This window comes from Mercenaria mercenaria, chromosome 4, assembly GCF_021730395.1.
Source record: "Mercenaria mercenaria strain notata chromosome 4, MADL_Memer_1, whole genome shotgun sequence".
Lineage (NCBI taxonomy): Eukaryota > Metazoa > Mollusca > Bivalvia > Venerida > Veneridae > Mercenaria > Mercenaria mercenaria.
Window position 1 is genome coordinate 95533480 of NC_069364.1, and position 21480 is coordinate 95554959.

The 21480-nt window shown below is 32.7% G+C and overlaps 1 protein-coding gene across 1 annotated transcript in view; it reads left to right on the forward strand.

The window, feature by feature from the left end:
• Positions 1 to 21480, forward strand: part of LOC123552481 (adhesion G protein-coupled receptor E1-like) — a 44542-nt gene that overhangs the window by 8254 nt on the left and 14808 nt on the right. The window contains exons 2-19 of the mRNA XM_053541993.1: positions 1608 to 1742; positions 2101 to 2247; positions 2560 to 2739; positions 3025 to 3315; positions 5585 to 5689; positions 6195 to 6286; positions 7162 to 7326; positions 7612 to 7686; positions 8035 to 8149; positions 8419 to 8553; positions 8869 to 8944; positions 9573 to 9684; positions 10253 to 10302; positions 12005 to 12122; positions 16770 to 16873; positions 17671 to 17773; positions 19507 to 19657; positions 20609 to 20678. Coding sequence (XP_053397968.1) covers positions 1608 to 1742; positions 2101 to 2247; positions 2560 to 2739; positions 3025 to 3315; positions 5585 to 5689; positions 6195 to 6286; positions 7162 to 7326; positions 7612 to 7686; positions 8035 to 8149; positions 8419 to 8553; positions 8869 to 8944; positions 9573 to 9684; positions 10253 to 10302; positions 12005 to 12122; positions 16770 to 16873; positions 17671 to 17773; positions 19507 to 19657; positions 20609 to 20678 — 2224 coding nt within the window. The remainder of the gene's footprint in view (positions 1 to 1607; positions 1743 to 2100; positions 2248 to 2559; positions 2740 to 3024; positions 3316 to 5584; positions 5690 to 6194; positions 6287 to 7161; positions 7327 to 7611; positions 7687 to 8034; positions 8150 to 8418; positions 8554 to 8868; positions 8945 to 9572; positions 9685 to 10252; positions 10303 to 12004; positions 12123 to 16769; positions 16874 to 17670; positions 17774 to 19506; positions 19658 to 20608; positions 20679 to 21480) is intronic.

The following is a 21480-nucleotide window of genomic DNA, read 5'->3' on the forward strand; positions in this document are numbered from 1 at the left end:
AAGGATATATAGAAGGAACATGGTAAACATATCAGTCGCAATTCTCAATTTTCATTTACGGTATCCAATTATGAATTGATAATATAAAGCTTGAACTAAATGACACCAGTGATAAAATGCCTTATTCGCTACCTACATCTTATCCTGTTTCAGTATTTGAGCATTTTCATTTTCCTTATTTTCCTTAATGAAAAGTATGCAATCCCTCTATTAGATTAGAAATATATAAAACAAAAGTTCGTGAAATTTAGAATACACAATAAACCATATGCATTGAGTATTTATACTTGCCTTTATCAGTTAAGGTAGTTCTGCACGTTTGGATCGAACTTCTTTGTACAATGTAGAATTTGATTACATTCTAATTTTTCAAAACTTCAGAATATACCTAGAAAATTCAGCAAGTAAAAAGGATAGGGTCGTGTGCTTGATTTTTGTTAGACTGGTTTGAAAAATTTGAACCTCACGCAAGTTTCCATAATGGGAGTCTATGGGAAAATCATACCTTTCAAAACATTTCTGCGAATAAAAATCTTCTCAAAGTTGTAAATAAACATATGGCCTATAATGTGGTGAAATAAAATGTACAGATCCGTGTGCTTATTTCTGAGACTTTGACCATGATTAAAGTGAACCGAATATTTCAAGCTAATTTAAGACATTACTTTGAATATTTTAACGTGTCTTATGTTTCAATATCAAATTTTGACTTTAGAAATATAGTAACAGTGCCATTTTAATAAATTTACTCACAAGTTGCCATTAATTCATAAAATGATTTTCATTTCCGTACGCCGAATCCAGGTTTTATTCTACGTTTTCCGGGTAAATGACGTTACGCCATCACTTCCGGTTTATCAAACGTACATAACTATCTTAATTCTTAATCATTGTTTTTTTTCCGAGATATTCACCATCAAATTTGTTCCTCTGTGTGGTAATCTATCTAAAAAGAAAGAATCACGTGGTTCTAAATAGAACCAAACAGATAAGATAACTATTTTGGAATACGCAGATCTTCTGTCTGTTTTCATACACCATGTATTTCAGTCTCGTTGGATGTTTAGAACAATTACCTGAAATAATGAAATTAACTAGCGTTGATTATTTCACCATGGGAGTCCATCCAATATTCCATTCAATACTCGTACACTTTAACTGTTGAGAGGGTGCTTTAGGCGTGTAAATTTAAATCGAAATGAGTCTTGGTTGTAAGGATTTTCTTTCTGGTCTGTTTAGGCATGTCATCAATTGCAAGTCAAAAATAGGAGAATTGTTGTGTATGTGTATTGTTGAATCAACTCAACAATTGGACAAAAAATGTAAAAATAATAAAATCATGCAATTCTGCCGTTTGTTGCTACTTAACGCATTTTAGAGAACTACATCTTGGGAATCAAACATATTTTTATTATATACTAGAAGTTTTGAAAATTTTAAAATCAGCAAGTTGAACAAAATTACACTGCAGTATCAAAAAGTCAATTTGATATGGCACAATATTCAACAACGAACGAATGTTTAAAAGAATATACAAATAAAATTGATAAGAATACAACTCGACATGCACGACCTCTATTACATTACCTTCTATTTTCCTCTTTCAGCGCCTACGTTCAACAGATCGTGTACAAGTTCCGACGATTGTCTTGGATCGGAAATGTGTATGTTTGACTTTTGCAACCAGTCTAAATGTGCTTGCAACATAGATCACTTTTACAATGGACAATCGTGTGAATTAAGTAAGTATTGTTTTGTCAAACAGCGTCTTTAAATATTGAAAATTTGAGAATATCAAAGACCACGGTAGTAAAAGGTTCATTTTATTCAGCATATTTAAAATGGTGTATGTATTGTACCGGGTATCTTGCAAAATTATCTTTTTAAAAATGGATGCATTTATAATACATCCATCAATCTGTTCATGAAACTACCTTATTTGTCTGTATATTAATTAGTATTGCTGCCTATCATGGCGGTTTATCTGTCTGTGTGTCGATTCACCTGGTCCACCGATTCGTCCATCCAGCGTTTCAGAAAAAAATCGAAATTCGTGTAAACCTGTTCTGTTAACCTAAAACTTTTATTTGAACATTATAGAGAAAAGGTTTGAGGACGAAGAATGTGAATACTGTAACCAATGCTCCACGTGGTTGTCAGTGTGTGACACGACACGGGATAAACCAGTTTGCACGTGCCGACAAGGTCATTTCTATGATGAAGCTACAGACAGTTGTACAAATATTGGTAACTAATATTTCATACACATTCAGTATGATCGAATTTCATATCTAAATTAGCGTTTAAAGACATTCTGTGACAATACACGTTAGATTCAAAATGCTTAGTTAGTAATTCAAAGTCATCATGTCATAACACTTCTGTTTAATCTTTGGGATATTCAGTTACATTAAGTTACAACGAGTAAAATTCCAGAAGAAGTTTGTATACATTGACATTCATTAATTTGGTTGATTGATATACTACAGTTTTAGCATGGTTCTTGTATTTTATTAAAGAATAAGGCATTACAACTTTCGCTATTCTTTTTGATTTTAGAAATATGTCCAAAAGACGAGACTTTCATCTTCTCTAGGGAGGATAACGTATGTTACAGTGTTAATCTAACCTGTACAGACTGCACAAACTGGCAGGATGCTTGCACCGAGAATGATTCTATTCCTCTACATTTTGTTGGAAATATGCGAGAGCATTTCATCAACAGGCTTTGGTCATTTGGTAAGTAATAGACAAGCACAATTTTAGGCAAAATGTAATGTGTTTGCCTTTTAAAAATGAAACCGATCTCGCCAAGGTGAAGTGACGAAAATGTGAAAAAGAATAGAATACTGAACTTGAGATAGAGCAGATCAAAATCGAATACAATGTTCTGCTAACACAGTGTTTATATATGAAGGCATAATGAAATATAATAAGATTTTTGATAAAAAAATTATTGTTAGAATATTGACCAACATAATGCGATTTGAATAATAACTTTTCATACCTTTTACTAATTTTCAGGCTTCTACTCGTACACAAATGCTTCAGAAGCTAACTTAAATGATGAAGAAGCTGTTATTGTTCTTTCCAATACGTTTGACTTTACAAGTCCTACCGATGTCACACCAGTCTGGTACTGGCCAAACGGAGACAAACTAGATTTGGACATAGACGACTCTGAATGGTCAGTGTCAAGTTATAACACAACGGATACTGGATGTCTGTACATGCGATATGATGGCTGTCAATCAGTATTTAAGGCATCAAGACAATGCACCTTTAAGAAATCTTATCGCGGGTGCCTCATACAGTGTGAGTAATATGTAAAGTGATAACTTAAGTGACACAAGAATCAATCATGACTGGTTAATTTCGACTTCTGTGTCTAAACCGATTTGTCTTATAAGGTCTTATTTCTGTATTTTCATTGAGACATGTCTTTCCGCAATTAATTTATTAACTGTTTAAAGTTCTATAATAAAATGCTAGGCTATGTCGAACATTTTATCTTTTTCATTCAGCAAGTTTTAAACTATCACTGTGGAAAGACACAAATGTATTATTTTTGATATCACGTTAGCTTTTTCTGCTGAATCTGTTATTTACAAATTCTGCCAACGGTTTTAATAATAAAAATGACGTCAACATCAGAACGCTATGACACTAGTGTTATACTAAAACTACGAAATGGCGTTATTTCATTTTCAATCGGCTTATTATCTCAAAAACTGAAAATGTTTTAGAAAATGCATACAATATTCAACCAGCTCTCAGAAATTGAAAATACAATATGCTAAACAAGAAATATCTTTAAAAATGATGGTCGGCGAATTGTAATAAGGAAAGAAGTTTATGAATTTTTCATCTAACATTCATCTTTCATCTAACATTTTTCAAATTGCAAAACTAAACACCGCATTTTAACAATTTAAATGGTTCTCTTTTAATTTTTCGCAAAGGTTTCGTAGGGTTGCAATTTTGTTTCGTTTATCCTTAGACGAATAATTACAGCAGTAGATTAATGAAGATTCATGAAGCGGTTCAAGAGAAGAGGTCATTAAACGTGTTTACATTTTTAGCTACATTGGTCTCTATCCCCATTTGTAACAAAATAGCAGGAGACCTTACGATATTGTTACACATCGAGTTTGATAAAAATCCATTACATTTTAGTGGTTAATGCGAAGAAAGGCATATCTTCTTTTAGCTATAGTTGTCCCTAATAGGGCCCAAGTTCCTATATAAATAAATTTGGAAGAGAACCTTACAATGATGCTCCAGACCAAGTATGACAAAGATCCACCAAGCTGTTCATGAGACGCTGTATAAAGGCATTTCTAGTTTTAGCTCTAGCAGCCCCTAAAAGGGGTTAAATGTCCCAGCTGAACAAAGTTGGCTGTGGGCCTAATAAACATGCTACAAATCAAGTTTGATTAGAATACATGAGAAAAAATCAATTAAAGGATTTTTTATTTATTATTTTTATTTATTTCTAAAATAGGCCAACTGATCCCGCTTTAACAAATGCATATTCGCTATTCATGAATCTTTGGACAATGACGTCACACCAATAAAAATGTGAAGGTCAAGCAAAACATACAATTGTAATTATTTCAATATTTCTGTTTCATAAGCAAAGTTTGACCGTAGTCATATCACATAGATAAACTGTATGCAGCGTACCTTCATTTCAGTATAATGAGATTCAGTCATTATATAGCATATATATAACAAAACAGATTTCAACTGAGTTCAATATTTGTATACCATACTTAAGAAAAATATACATATATAATAAATCAGTTAAATAATTTATAACAAATATATCAAAGCAGACAAGTACTCATTTTAATATGCAATCTGAATAAGTCAAAAAAGCAAGTAACCTTTTCATATACAGACGACAATTGTAACAAAGAAAATCTTTTAAAAAGCACTTCTCTACATAAAAGACTCTTATCACACCCTTATTCATGTGATACGCAGACCGTATTCAGCTCTTTCTTTAATTTGATATATGTTGGTATTTGAACAGGTTTTTATCATATTTATTAAACTTACTTATCATTTTGAGATAGATCAATATTCTTGCTAAATATACTGAGCCAAAGTTAGCTTTAAAATTGTGAACAGCGTCGTTTAGGATAAACGCTTTGTCTACATTTCACTCAGCGTAGCACAATAAACAGAGTGAAAGAAATTGACACTCTCGTCCAATCAGGCAGAGTGTTACATAAATCTTCCATTTTGATCAATTATCTATAATGCGTTATCAAGTAGTTTGATTTGCAAACTGAAGTCACGTGACATAGGTAACGAAAACGAATTTAGACGGCGTCGCCGAAAAATACATTCAATTCTCAGTCGGTTAGTACCTTGAGAAACTGAAAAAATACTTAAAATGCATTCAACTTAAAGTCGACTTATTACCTCTGAAACTGAAAATCTGTTAGAAAATGCATTCAATTGTAAATGGTTATTTATCACAGCAGATTGTAATTTCTAATACATGTATACAGAGTCTTGGACTCATTTAGGAAATTAATTTTCTTAACATAATGATCATGGTTTGTTTGTACAGTACCTAATGCGTATTGCTATGAGGACGTGGACGAGCGAAATACTACATGGGAATATACTGAAGGTGGATCAATCTTGACAAAATCATGCCCTATCGGATATGCAGGTACGATGTGTGACAAATGTCAATCTTGAATTTCTGTATAATGTGTCTAAGGTTTTGAAACTAGTCTCAGAATACAGACATTTTAATGGTTGTTAAAATATTGAACTCTGAAACAACAAATAAGGTATTAAACTATGATCTTAAAGCTCTGTTTTATAACCGTTGATATTGATCGTGGATGATTCACGCTAATTCGTCAGTCAGATTGCAAACTTTATCACATGTAGTTTTTATTCTACAACTTTTTGAACACAGCTTATCAATAAGTGTGTTGATAATTTGTTATTGAATAGCTATGGAAGTCATTTTAGCGTGAATGAAGTCATTCAATTACACGACCAAATTTCCAACAGGAAAGGCGAAATTCAAAGAATGCAGTAAATATCATATGTTATGTACTCTTTGTGTTGAAAATGCAGAATATACAAGCAGTATGAATAAAAAAAACTGAAGTGAAACAACTAGGCTATACAGAGAAATACACTGATAATAATCTTAATTTTAGGTACCGTGACGCGCGAATGTACCAGGTCTGGTGAATTTAAGAAGCCATACTATAATTGCACATTAGCTCTGTTAAAGGACGTCACTGATCTGGTAAGCAATATGTTAAGTGTCATATATTTGTCCTTGAATTTTTAACAGTGTTTAATTGTATTGATTTATATCTTGACATTTCCAGGCAACATTTTGTGAAGCCCTCTAAGTCCGGGGTGCAAGGGTTCCGGTATTGAATAAGATTTTCAATTGAAAAAAAGTGAAATTCGAGACAAAGAACATTGTCCAGTTTCGAGGGAATTCCGATTTCCAAGGGTTCAAGTTCCGAGGAGTTCAACTGTACTTCTAGATAATGCTGAAAATTTTCATAGCTTAATGATCAATTTGACTCCATCGTCACTGTCAAATTGTTTTGTTGCAATAGCTGTCGGTTTTGTATTATATCAAGACAGTTTTCATACATAGGCATGTAACAGGTTTTATCTGTAAACATATATTCTAATTGAATGGTTACATATTTGCACTATCAATAGAATATCAAAATGTGGAATCCGCCTCGCTAGCTTAGTGATAGAACCCCCGCTGCGAGTGCGGGAGGTCACTTGTCTGCTCCTTAAAGGAGTCATACCAACGGCATAAAAATGGTACTAGTGTTTGCCTTGCTTGGTGCTCAGCATTATGAGGATAACTCTAGGACCAATTAGTTCGGTGTCATTAAAATTTGACTGGGTGGAGTATCATGTCGCGTGTCTGTGGTGTGACATACCATGACATTCCAGCGATGTTGGGCATTGTGCTCAGTAATGCAAGTAGACACCGTCATTTATATGACTGAACATTGTTTTAAAAAGACGCTCAACCCGAAAGCACGCGCACATACAAATCAAATCAATTTTGGATTTCTTACATCTGTATTTGAAGTATTAAGCAGAAAAGTAACTATTTGAATAAATTCATGTAAATGTTTATTTTAGCTCGAGAATGGAAACGTAAGCGCCCAAGACGCTTTAGCGCAAGTCAGTTCTAAAGTTACACAAGTTGAAGATCTATATATTGGTGACCTACTTCAAGTCCAAAATATTCTTGAGAAAGTTGTTGATCTTTCTGAAAACGTCACAATATCTGAAAATTCAACAAATGTAAGTTACTAACCATCAATTTCATTGGCATACATTTTTATGATCGTGTTGGGTTTTGATTGTACCAGTTACAAAGATAAAGAAAAATATTTGGATTATACAAACAATAGTTATTAACATTACTTATTATTTTCCAATCATAGGGCATAAAATGTTATTAGACTAGGTAATCTACAGTGCGACCCGCATAAAGAAATTCACCCTGACAATATATGTTCAGTTTTGCTAATATTGCTTAACATAATATGAAATATGACTTATAGTAAAATGTTTTCTATTCACTAGGATTTTCTTGAAACAGCAAGCTTTATTCTTGATCATGAAAAGAATGGAAAGGAATGGGAAAGCCGAGTTGAAAACGTAAGTTCTTTATTTTTTCTTTATATTGTATTTCATTACCAAAGTAGTTATGTTTTATACAGGTATAATCAGATCATAATAAAGATTCTAGATGAGTCTACTAACGTTACTGTACATATATACGCCATTTTTCGTTATTCTTCCATCACTACCTATAGCACGCATTTATACCAACTTTAAGAAAAAGGTACTTACCGAATTGCATAATAATGAGCGTTTTATATTGAAATGTAAAACAGCTGGATTATATTCTTCAAAAGACATGTATTATGTAGTCGCTTAAAATGGTTTATGTATGTTCCACGATACTTCAAAAGTTACCCTCGATTTATTAATGTCATTGTGTAGGAAGACAAAGGCGCCGAAGGTATTTTAACGAGTGTTGAGAACTTTGCTCAGCGGGTGGCAGAGTCATTGGTGAGGAGCAGCACATCGTCACTGACAGTAGCAAAACCAAATATAGGTAGTTATACATAAATATATACATAAACAAATGTTCAGGTGCACTGTTTAAAACATTGGTCAACATAGGACTTATTTCATTATCCCACTTTCTAAAAAGTAAATTCATGTACAACATAATAACCAGTTTGTAGCTTCTTTGGTTTTATTTTTACTTATTCTTTGATACCCTTATCTTATTAATTTACGGCTCTTATTGAATTAGTTTCGCCCTATTCATAACATTTAAACGACTTTTAGCCATTTCAACACATCGAAATGTATTTTAAGTGTTACAATACGCTGCTGTTGACACAAACAAGACTGACTCGGAAGGTATATCATTCCCAACGAACCTTCAAGATTCGCCTGAATGGAATGACACAACCACATCTTCTTTGTATTTGAACTTGGCCTCATTTTTAGGTTTGTGATTTAAGCATTAAAGAAGCAGTATGTAGTACTCAGTTAAGAGAGTTTTCTTGTTAAACAAAACTGATATTGGAAAATGAGCATTTCAAATGAGAGGATATTAAAAACAACCTTTACAAAAATATTAAAGTCAATGTTCGTATCAAAATAGAAACATGTTTTAGTAATTTAACTTAATTGTGTAAATAAAACTTACTTTGCCATATCACGTCTTTTTACAGGTACATATGTTGTTGTTGTGTTTTTACTATCAAGAGTAATATTAGACTTTTCATTTATTCATATATAATGTGTGATTTGCATTCTTAGACCAGGGAGTAGAGGCTTTCACGTGTCTTCTGTACAGAAATTTGTCAAAATCGGTTCCACGAACACTTCAAGGCCAGTAATGTCATTTATTTAAGTTACTAATTTATATTTTCAAATTTTCCCCAATCTAAATGAGTCAGTTCAAGTTGGTTTCAATATTTTTATGATAAATTTAAAGAGGATGGTGGTTTACCAAAGTGACCATCCGTTCTTGAAATCAACTTGAGGGGATGGGGCACCTTGAGTTTTCCTCTGCCATTTAAAGCTGGAATGTCACCATATGACCTATCACTGTTTCTGTGCGAAGCTAAACCCTACAATAACAAAACAAGAAGTTAATGAATATTTTAAACCTGATATAAATAAAAAGTTATCTAAAAAGCGGATTCTCAATTTCTTTCTTGTAAGCTGAAGGTATTTCTTTGACTGCTTAAATGATTTATATACATATCATATTAGCGATAACTGTACGGATAAGTCTCCTATTATGCCTTTAGCCATCCAGTATCGTCAAATACATTCGTTACAAATACAACAGCAGAACCGAAGGCTGTAATTTGTACAGTTTGGTTAAGCTTTTAGATATAAAGCTGGTTCGAGTTCTGTTTTAGTCTAAGGATTCATTTAGTCATTGCAGTGGTATTTTTAGCTTCAAGACATTTATTTGTCAGCAGTCTTTGTTGAGAAACGACATTTCCTTCTAGATCAGATACAACAAGGATCGAAATCAACTCTCAAGTAGTGTCTTTCCAATTACTGCCAGAGGCTCCTAAAATTTTGGATCCCGAACTCGAACTGGAGTTCCAAGGCTTCAAGGTAAATTCTTGAAACGTTTAATCCAACAGGTATACGATATATATTGTTCCCATTTTGGGGAATTTGCCATGAATAGATAAGACGAACGAACATAGAAAATTTGAGAATGCTTATAAACAATAATAAGAATGCGTTTATTTTAAGCTTTTAAAACAGATGACCTTTAAAACAGATGGCAATCGTTTATTTTAGTTTCCAAGATCTATAATAAAACTGAATTAACATCTATTACGATGTTGCGATTGAAATAAAGCAAGTGTTGAAAGAAGTCGTATGAAAACAGTGGGTACAGTAACTGTGTTTTGTCAAGAAAGTAAATATATGCCGAAACTGTTCGTGATTTTATTAGCTTACTTCTCATACACACTTGTTCAGAGTTTATGTTAATGTACATTATAGTTACATTTTTGTTTTCAATATTGTTTTTAAAAGTATTTTGCAATAACTTGCTAGCTAAAATAATTCAACATACACTAGATGCCAGTTTTAGTATCTTAGTATGTTTTTATTTGTTAAGTAAAGTATAAAGAAACCAATTTCTTATCCAAATAAATTCACTTTATTTTAGGATACGAGTTCCAGTGAACAACATTGTGCATACTGGACGACGGATGTATTGTGAGTTAAACCAATGAATCTATAAAAATTATGTATAAATTGATTTCAGTCATTTAGTAAAAAACAGATCTAAATTATCTTATTTTAAAAATCGTAAATAATCCAGTTTTATGTTATCAGTTTTATCAATTTACAAACATAATTCATGTTGAATATTTTTGGTGATAATAAATAAGGTACCTGCTTTACGGTTCATTGTTTTCGCTTGTGCATTAATAATTTAAAACACAACCCATAACGGTTGTGCTGACACAACGCTACGGATGTGAAAATATAGTTTGCTAGCCGAGTGTTATGGATAATTTTAAGCCCAGTTGCAGTATCTCCCATAAAACATATGTCATCAAATGTTTTGAATTGACTATTAAAAAACATTCGAGAATAAAATCAAATGTATTGGTTTCTTATCTAAGAATTCATTAATATCCATTTTCTTCTTTATTATTTTTTTTGGGGGGTTGGGGGTGGGGACGCATATAGTTGTGTTCGTGTTTGGAGAAAACCTTGAAAGCTCTATAACTTTGTACATTGTTGGATTATGAAATAAGTATTATAACAAAATGACATGTCGCGCACAAAATCTAGACCTCTAGCTCAACTGTCAAGATTTAAAACCCTATCTCAAAAGTCAAGGTCACAGAAATCAAAGTTTCCCGTTCGGTCAATAACAGTTACTTTTATATTTTGAAAAGATAGATTGATATTCAAATAACTTGACACACAAAATTCAGTATGATAATACAATTTATCAAGTGTAAGATTTAGACTCCTAAATATTGAAAGTCAAGATAAAACAAAGAAGGCAAAGATATTACGCCAGTTTTCTTGTCTGGTCTATAAATTTTAATATACATAGAATGAACATTAAGGTACTTTACAACTTTCACCATAACAAGGTTCATTTAAAAATGAAATAAGTAGAAAATATTTTATATTAAAGTTTCCCATATACATTTAAGTGAAAATTACATAACAAGATAAACACAGTGAAATTACAGGAGACTATAAGACATATGAAAATTATCTAATATAAATCATTATTACATAAGCTGACAATTATATTAACTGAATATGCACAAACAGATAAAACTGAGAGGTAAACCTAATTCCAAATATCAAACCTTATTTGGAAACACAGCAGTGACAAGACACTGTCCTTTGAAATCAAGTTCTACATGTACTGCACAAAGCTTAAGAAATTGTCTAAAATCACAGATCAACCTCAGTTAGGTCGACAATGAATTGATTAGCCTTTTTTTTCATGTATAATAAAAAAGTTCTTCACGTGTTGCATAAAAAAAACAGAGATCATTATTTGTCTCCTTTGTAGAAATATATTGCAGGTTTTGGCTAATATTCTTGATACACTATCATTTATAAACAAATATGTACGGTCATATTTTCCTGTCAACATGTCCTATTGGCAAAGTGCAATTACTAACAGGGTTCACACTTTTGTTTCCTAATACATAGCGGAGGCATCTGCTTCCTCTTGCATAAGTCTGTATTTCTGTGTGAAATGAATGGTCTTGGGAGTGTTTTTTTTTTTTTTTTTTTTTTTGTAAACTGGTATTACTGTTACATGGCATAATATCATGCCAGCATAAGTTAACAAGAAAAGAGCGATTTAAGCAGAACAATTTAAATGTAATGTTGTCAATACAGAAAGGAATATAAGTTGTATTTTATTGCATTGTAAAAGTGGTAACGGATTTTGGTCCACTGATGGGTGTCGAAAGGTTTCTGGAAACAGCAAAGTAGTCAAGTGTAAATGCAATCATCTGACGAACTTCGCCATGCTTATAAGTCCTTACAGGCCAGTAAGTACTTTAAGACAACGTACACCATTTATTATTTTTTATACAGTAAATTTAGCATAAATAAATGTAAATCTGTGATTGAAGTCTGGTTGTCAATTTGACTGAAAATTCTATGAAAGACAAGTTCAAATATAGAATAGTTTGTTTGTTTGTTTTGGATTTAACGCCGTTTTTCAACAGTATTTCAGTCATGTAACGGCGGGCAGTTAACCTAACCAGTGTTCCTGCATTCTGTACCAGTACAAACCTGTTCTCCGCAAGTAACTGCCAACTTCCCCACATGAATCAGAGGTGGAGGACTAATGATTTCAGATACAATGTCGTTTATCAAATAGTCATGGAGAACATACGCCCCGCCCGAGGATCGAACTCACGACCCCGCGATCCGTAGACCAACGCTCTTACCTACTGAGCTAAGCGGGCAAGCTAAATATTAAATAGGGAATAGGGAAGTAGATTATCTATGATTATCTAACCAGTTTAAAAGTTTAAAGTTTTATCTTGTGTATCTTGTAGTAAACAGGGCGGGTGATCACAAGACTTTTGTTTATGATCACATTGTGTCCACCTTAATGGCGGCCCCCATGTACTGGAAGGTTATTTGTATTTTTCTGCAAGTTCTCATTACATTTGAATGTATTTTACCGACAATGTTCCAGCCAACATCTTTCCTGTTCCAACGATGTATTATGTTGCTATGTGAGTGTTGCCGTTTTTCCATTTATCTTGCAGAGATTTTCGAAGCGGTGATTGTCTTGAAAAAGTGTGGTCACATTGAGTCCCAGATTCCAAAAAAAATACATTTTATGCATTTTAACAGGTTTGTTGTTGGTAAGAGTCGACTGAAATGCACTGCTATCATGTAGTTTGCTTCTCGTGCGGCTTGTAAATGTTAATACCCGTTTTCTACAATGTTCTAGGGATTCATGTCTGAATGGTCACATTGTGTCATGGTCACATTGTGTCCATTAAATTTAGTAAATGGTGTATTTAGCAAGTAATTCCAACCTTCTACATAATAGTGAGTCTTTTTAAGTGTTTTAGTGTTGCAATTCATTAAAGGAATAAACATACTTAATAGGTAATCCAGAAGCACTTTCGAGCTTGTCACATAACGGCTGAAAGAAAAAATACTTTTTTACCTAATAATTTTTCTGTAAGCTAGTTCGTGTTTTACAACATTGTGGACCTATACTTAACATTTTGTAGCATTTTCAGGGATGCTTTGTATAGACATGTAAACTTATTCCACATAAGAGTGTAAAATTTTCTTTTTTGTTTTGCTCAACAATCTTGACTAAACTTGTACATGTTGTACATTGTAACTTGTACATTGTATTATGAATCTCTTGGTATTATTTTTTTTAACTGTCTGAATGCATGACTTACCAAAATTAATAATAAAGAATGCAGTGCATTACATAATTATCAAGCTAATAAGCATAATTGTACTGAAAATAGTGAAATCACTGTACCATCAATTGTAAAGTTTAACAAGTATTTCTTATTTTTCAGTCACTGCAATACTTAAGTGATATTTTCAACTAACTTCACTTTTTAAGACTTGGTTAAAATACACCCCAATTATTGATATATACTGTTTTATTGTCCGTGCATTCAATTATGTATTGTCGCCAAAGCATTAATCATATACGTCACCTTTATTTGTTAAATTACTAGGAAGTGAAACAAATGTTAAAATCTTATCTTTATAAGACATTGTGTAAAGATATTTAAGTCTATTGAAGTTTGAAAATAAAGTATTACTATGGCCCATAACAAACAGCATTTATGATATGATTTTAAATTTTGATAAACCGTATCTTATGATAACAAAATCCATAAACATTACTGAATGATGCCTGAATGTTTTCACAGTCAGCAATCGATTTTTTATTTTCCCTTACAGAAACTGGAGAAATGCCCATACGCATTTCACAAACGAAATTCTTAAGTAAACGAAATAGCAAAGGAAGAAGAATTTAGACACTGAAACCAGATACGTTACCGATATTTTAAATTTGGAATGTGTTCTGTGCTTTATGGATGAAAAAGTGATGGAATTACTATCAGATAGTCACTGAATATACGCAAAAAATGCCAGAAATGTGAAGTTTACACGAAAACGACATCTCTTAGTTGTACAGGCAAGTTTAGAATTTGATAAATATAAATGCATCATTAAAATCTTACAACAACTATCACTTTTATAATCTTTCAAATTGGTCAAAATTTTTTTTTTTTCTAGTTTAAAACAATTTGTAGTATTGAAAGTACAAAAACTGTATGAGGTTAAAGCCTACATAGGCACACTATGCTAGTTGAAAATACATTTCAAAGCGTATTCATTTAATGGTATTGAAAATTCAAAAACTACATACGTTATTATCAAGCTCTGTTTATAATAGGGCGTTGATTTTGAGTTTTATCTATAAATGAAATAAAACATTTTATTTGTTATATTTAGATTCCGTAATGTATGCATACTAAGCGTATATTTACAAAGTTCTTGTGTTAAAGGAAGAAATAAAATTGAAGCCTACATAAAGTTGGATAAGTTTGACAGCCTGGCATTTAGCATAGTAACGTAAATTCTGGATCCTAAACACAACTTAAACATCATTATATAGTATTATCAATATCACAGTTCAAATTCAGTCATACCTGATGTGAATATGTGCACTACGAATGCACGCATCAATACCTGAGGTATTTTGTAACGTATCTGACACTATTTAAAACAAATTTACCTACTGCATAAAAGTGTTGATAATTATTAAAGATAAAAATTAATTGACTGATTTATACAAAGCTTTGGTTGCAGATTTCGATATAAAATCTGATGTTAACGTATCTGATTATTTTAAGAACATTATAAATGGTGTCAGTTTGTGCATTTACAGCCATACATGATGTCTAAGATCCCTCAATTGGTATATAGGCTGATCGGCGTCTGTGACTACACTATGTTTTATGAGGTCTCACAAAGACCAGACTTAGATTGTAACAATTTGTTTGAGTTTTTCTCCTCTTTTCTGAAACATTTATTACATACCTTTTGTGATTATATGATATTAATTCTATCACTTATGCATTTCTAAAACGCAGAATCATGTGACATTCTGAATTTAAAATCTCTGTAACATATCTGTTCATCACGTATCTGGTTTCACCCATCTATATTCTTCTTCCTTTTAAATTTCAAGTATGCAAAGATACAGCATTTCATGTAAGTGATCAGTGTTCTTCTGCCCGCGTAAGGGAAAGTAGAAAAAAATGATTGCTGAATGTGAATTCATGCATCAATCATTCAATAATGTATTTGGCTTTTGCTATAGTAACATACCGTTTATCAAACTTTTAAATCATATCATAAATGTTATCTGTAATAGATGGACATTACTAATAAAGATAAGATTTTCACATTTGTTTCACTTCATAGTAATTTAACAGATGAAGGTAACATATCTAATTTACGCTTTGGTGACAATATATATTTGAATGCACAGACAATAAAAATTATGTGCCATTGATGCTGAATTTTCATGAATGAAAACAGTTTGAGAATTATTCCAAAAGATTCTAAATACAACGTACAATAGGTTTAGCAACACAAGATTAGGCAATTGTAACACTCTTACGTGCAATCAGTGTAATAAGGCTCATTTACGTTTCTATAAATGCAAAAAGTCTCCTTGAAAATGGTATGAAATGTCAAGTATAGGTCCAGAATGATGTATAAACAAGAACTAGCTACAGAAAAATTGAAACTGACACTTTATCTTGGGGAAAAATTGAATTTATTTCTTTTAGCCATCATGTGACAAGCTCGAAAGTGTTTCTGGAGTACCTATTAAGTACGTTTATTCCTTCAATGAATTGCAACACTAAAATACTTGAAAAGACTAATTATTATGTAGAAGATTGGAATTACTTGCTATATATACCATTTACAAAATTTATTGGACAGAGTGTGACCATGACACAGTGTGACCATAACACAATGTGACCATTCAGACATGAATCCCTAGAACATTGTAGAAAACACGCATAAACATTTATAAGTTGCATGTGAAGCAAACTACATGATTGCGGTGCATTTTCAGTCGATTCCTACCAACAACAAACCTGTTAAAATGCATAAAATGTATTTTTTGGAATTTGGGTCTTGAGAAAAATCACCGCTTCGAAAATCTCTGCAAGGTAAATGGAAAAACGGCAACACTCACATAGCAACATAATACATCGTTGGAACCGGAAAGTTGTTGGCTGGAACATGGTCGGTAAAATATATTCAAATGTAATGAGAAATTGCAGAAAAATACAAATAACCTTCTAGTACATGGTGGCATCCATTAAGGTGGACGCAATGTGATCATAAACAAATGTCACGTTATCACCTGCCCTAAGTAAAGGCGAATGGCACTAGAGGGAAATTGATTATACTGCCACTTTATTTCTTTTGTCATGCATATCTTGTAAAAGCGGAAGTTGATTGTAAGTCAGTTTAATATTTTATTTTGCATATCTTGTAATAAATGCGCATGTTGATTGTATAGCCAGTTTATTGTTTTATTTTGAAATAAAAGCGTGCGCTACGAGTTTTAATAATCAAAAGCAGGTTATTTTGTGGAGTTTTAATTTTAGTCTGAAAGAGATGAAAATATACTTGGTATCATGTCCATTGTTGGATGCTCTATCTCAGGACTTTTCATCTTGATCACACTTGTTGTCCATCTTGCATATTGGAGGTATGTACAATGTATTATGTTTCCGAAAAATATTCTATCACATGTTTGACGAAGTAGGAGTGAAATTGAGCCATTGTATAATTTTGGTTCTACACTAGTGAAATAAAGCGTTGGCGCTGACGTCGTTATAAGTACAGGAGACGCTGGTCGAATTGACTTGATCTATTATAGATAAAAAACGAAGAATTTTTGATGTTCAACGGGAAAATCTAATCTATGATAAAAATGATTTTACATTTGTGTCGTTCCACTTTGAAATATTAAACGCATTGAATAAATTTGATAAAACTCTCGGCAGAGCCTCACATGTTATTATTTTATTCAACTCTTTTAACAAATTCAGTATGAAGAACAAGACGATCATGTAATGTCATCTACTTATGTTTAAACAATTATCGTTTATTTAATCACTTAATATTATCTGTTATATTCTGTTATATTCTGATTTATATTGACAGCCGGTTTAAATATACATAATACGTCGCAGGCGAGTTGCAATGTATTTCTGTTGTTTATCATCATTGAATGAAAACTATCCTACATAGCAAAGTTTCAAGAACGCAGCCGTCCTAAAACGAAATCTTCTAGCGGTGTATCTGTGTATGTTTAACGTTTGCACAAAAAGACATAGACAAACAAAAACAGTCAGAGGGCAAGAATAAAACAAGAAACGAAAGATAGAAATAAATAAAAGGCATATTTTACTGAGGTAGATAATATAACACTAGCATGCGTATATCTCGAACTGGCGTTTGAGATGATTTGAGTAAACAAAATGCTTAACATTTATGTTTTAGGTTAATGAAAAGTGACAAGACAATATTGGTTGTTTGTCTGTGTGTTGCATTCATTGTCAGTTATATCCTGTTTCTTGGAGGAGTTACACAGACATCAAATGAGGTAAGAGTCACTGTTTCTTGGAGGAGTAACACAGACATCAAATGAGGTAAGAGTCACTGTTTCTTAGAGGAGTAGCACAGACATCAAATGAGGTAAGAGTCACTGTTTCTTGGAGGAGTAACACAGACATCAAATGAAGTAAGAGTCCCTGTTTCTTGGAGGAGTAACACAGACATCAAATGAAGTAAGAGTCACTGTTTCTTGGAGGAGTAACACAGACATCAAATGAAGTAAGAGTCCCTGTTTCTTGGAGGAGTAACACAGACATCAAATGAAGTAAGAGTCACTGTTTCTTGGAGGAGTAACACATACATCAAATGAAGTAAGAGTCACTGTTTCTTGGAGGAGTAACACAGACATCAAATGAGGTAAGAGTCACTGTTTCTTAGAGGAGTTACACAGACATCAAATGAGGTAAGAGTCACTGTTTTTTGGAGGAGTAACACAGACATCAAATGAAGTGAGAGTCCCTGTTTCTTCGAGGAGTAACACAGACATCAAATGAGGTGAGAGTCCCTGTTTCTTGGAGGAGTAACACAGACATCAGATGAGGTAAGAGTCACTATTTCTTGGAGGAGTACAACAGACATCAAGTGAGGTGAGGGTCCCTGTTTCTTGGAGGAGTATCACAGACATCAAATGAAGTAAGAGTCACTGTTGTTTGTATAATTGATTTCAGTCATTGACACACAACGAATCCCACTAGAAGGTACTTTTGAAGCATTGAACGCTAATAAGCTTAATAAATAAAAACTTCAGTCTATTTATTGAGGTTATAACTTGATCGACACGGTGACTATGACATGTTTGAATGTTTTATGAATATGGATATATTTATTTAAGGTTCGGTTGCTTTATGTAGTAAGTAATTTTAAAATCAAGGATGGTATCGCGTTAAGATAGATATCAGCGTTTTTAAGTTCAGTATAACATTTCATAAATTCAGCAAATATGAAGGATTTTCGTTGGCAACTTCTGATCAGAATTTGCCATGGGAATCCTGTGCAACGATATGATTCGAGATACGAAGACACGATGCGACGGCACGTAAATAAGCTGTGAAAGTACGATGCGAAGTCGTAATATACGGTACGAAAACATAGAAACACGATGCGAAAGTTCGATAACGCCTCTTTGCATCGTATCTTTGCGTCTTTGCATCATATTATTGCACTGTCGCTTTTAGCAGCCGACAGAACGAATGGATGCAACAACAAAGGCCCTAACAGAAGACCGTACTTTGTGAAGAAAATGTGGGGTTTTAATTTTCAGAAGTCTCTACAATTAAAATATTCTTAAAATTGTATATTTACCAATGCCAGTATATAACAGAGAAGGTGTCGGGTAATTTGCTTTTGTTTTGAAGAAATATACAGATAATAAGTTAAAACCCTATATTCCAATATGATTCTAGGGAATAATTTAGAATGATGTTTTATATATGGACACATTTTCAGTTTTAGAAATGCAAGAGCGTTACCTATTTTATCACAGACTATCAGTTACTTTAATGTCAGCTGTAAGCTACTGCAGGTGAGATGATATAGATTTATACGGGGCATTTTAAGACGTAATTTTTATTGTATAAGCTGTCATGGCTTCATAATGTTATTCCATTGACCTTGCCATGTCATTCTACTATTTTATTCTGACACTTTTGTGGTTTTAACGAAAACAATAAATGCAAATTATGTGTAAAATCTGCGTCCTTAATTTGTAAACGTTTATTTCAGACGGCTTGTACGGCAGTTGCTGTAGCTCTACATTATGTGTTTCTGGTACTATTTTTTCTCATGCTGGCCGAGGGAATCACTGTATTTATCACAGTTACCTTCCCTTTCCACAAAAAGTCACATTTAATAGAACTTCTTATTGCCGCTTTTGGTAAGTTACTGCACTGACATTTTACAATTAGCAATTATTTGAATTATCTATTTCTGTCCTTAATAATCCACCACATATTATTGTGACTTTGAGATTTTAGCAAGACAGTATGGTGTTGATAATACGCTTCCATAAATATAAACATTATATGAATAATTTAAAAATAACCGGGAAAATGTTGTGACGGGGAATAGCCCCCTTAACCTTTAAAATAAAAGCTGGTTAACGGTAAGCAGTTAACCTAACCATTAACCTGACGAATGATTCTGAACCAGAACTAACCTTTTTTCTTCAAGTAACTGCCTACGTTTCCACATACCAAATCGTTATGAAGAATAAACGCCTAAACCCCACGATACGTAGATCTGCCTTCTCCCTATTGAGCTAAATAGCCGGGTGTTATCTTTTAAGGCGTTTTTTGGAACTTTCTAAATTGTGTTGGTTAATATACTTGCTAAATATAATAAAAAGAAACAAACCTTTAAATGTATCTAGCAAATGAAAGTTCATAAAGAGTTGTAGGCCACTTTTAGCGTCCTTGGCAAGTACTATGTTTTTACGTAAAAGATCCAAATGAGGAAAACATGCGCATAAAAAACCTGGAACAACTGTTGTACCGTTGCATGATAATAAGAGGCGATTAATAGGGTATAAAAACTCGGAAATCAGCTGTATGTCTGTGACTGCAGCATATACAAAAGCTTTATTCCATACCTTATATTTTTATTTTGATGTCATTGAGATGTGAAACAAAATTATTAGTTCTGTTTGGCATAATGTAACCTGTACGTAAAACCTAAATCAACATGTGTGCTATACAAATATACATCAGTTTAAAGCTCTGCTTAAGTTACTAATAAGGTAACTGAGTTGCAACGTTTCTAAGATTTGAGTTGTATCTTACATATGTTACAAGAAACAGAACTAATGTTGATAATCATTTATTGCTAGTTATCCCATTGGTTATCACTGGAACGACTGCTGGAGTATCAAAGCTTGAAGGATATGGAAATAAAAACAAGTAAGTCCTATCTATTTATTTAAATAAAAAATGTGTGCGCTTTTTTCCTGCAGATTGGGTTATTTTAGCGATTTTTTTTTATTTTGGCTTCTGTGCGGACACGAATCCTCATCATCGACGAATGTGCTTCACTATCACCAACAGTTTATTTAGCCGCGACGCGCAGATTCTAAATAATGTGGATGTGGCAGATGCCTATTTACAAACATGTCACGCGAAAAATGTCCGATCTACAATTGCTTGTGTTCTTTTCATGTTTAGCAATTTTAATACATTCCTCTTACGTTTATGTTTTTTAATCCATATTTCATTCTTAGAGCAATGAGTATGTAATGGAGTCTATTTAAGTGGTTGTGTGTTATGTGTACATAAAAAATAAATCAAATTTTTATAAAGTGCATACCAAAATAAAGAACTTATAAGATAAATACCGCCTAAGACTCAAAGTTTGGACAGTTGTCAGAGTGTACATTTAAACTGTGAACGAAACATTCCGTTTTAATTCTATTAGTCTTGTGTACGTAGTATCATTTGTTCCCCAAATAAAATTTCAGTTACATTCACAGCTTAGGCCACACCAAATTGAAAAGTTGTTCATAGGATTTTTTTCTGAAAAAAAATGAGGCGGGGGGAAAAGGAAATTAAATATTTGTTTTGGATTTTGCGAAAATCAGGAGCGAGCGAAGAGCGAAGAAATATATTTGTCTTCATTTGGCTCTCGACTGACTAATACAAACCTTAAAATAGAATGTATAGCCCTTTTACATTAAAAAATAATCCCCAATGGATTGAGAAAATCTAA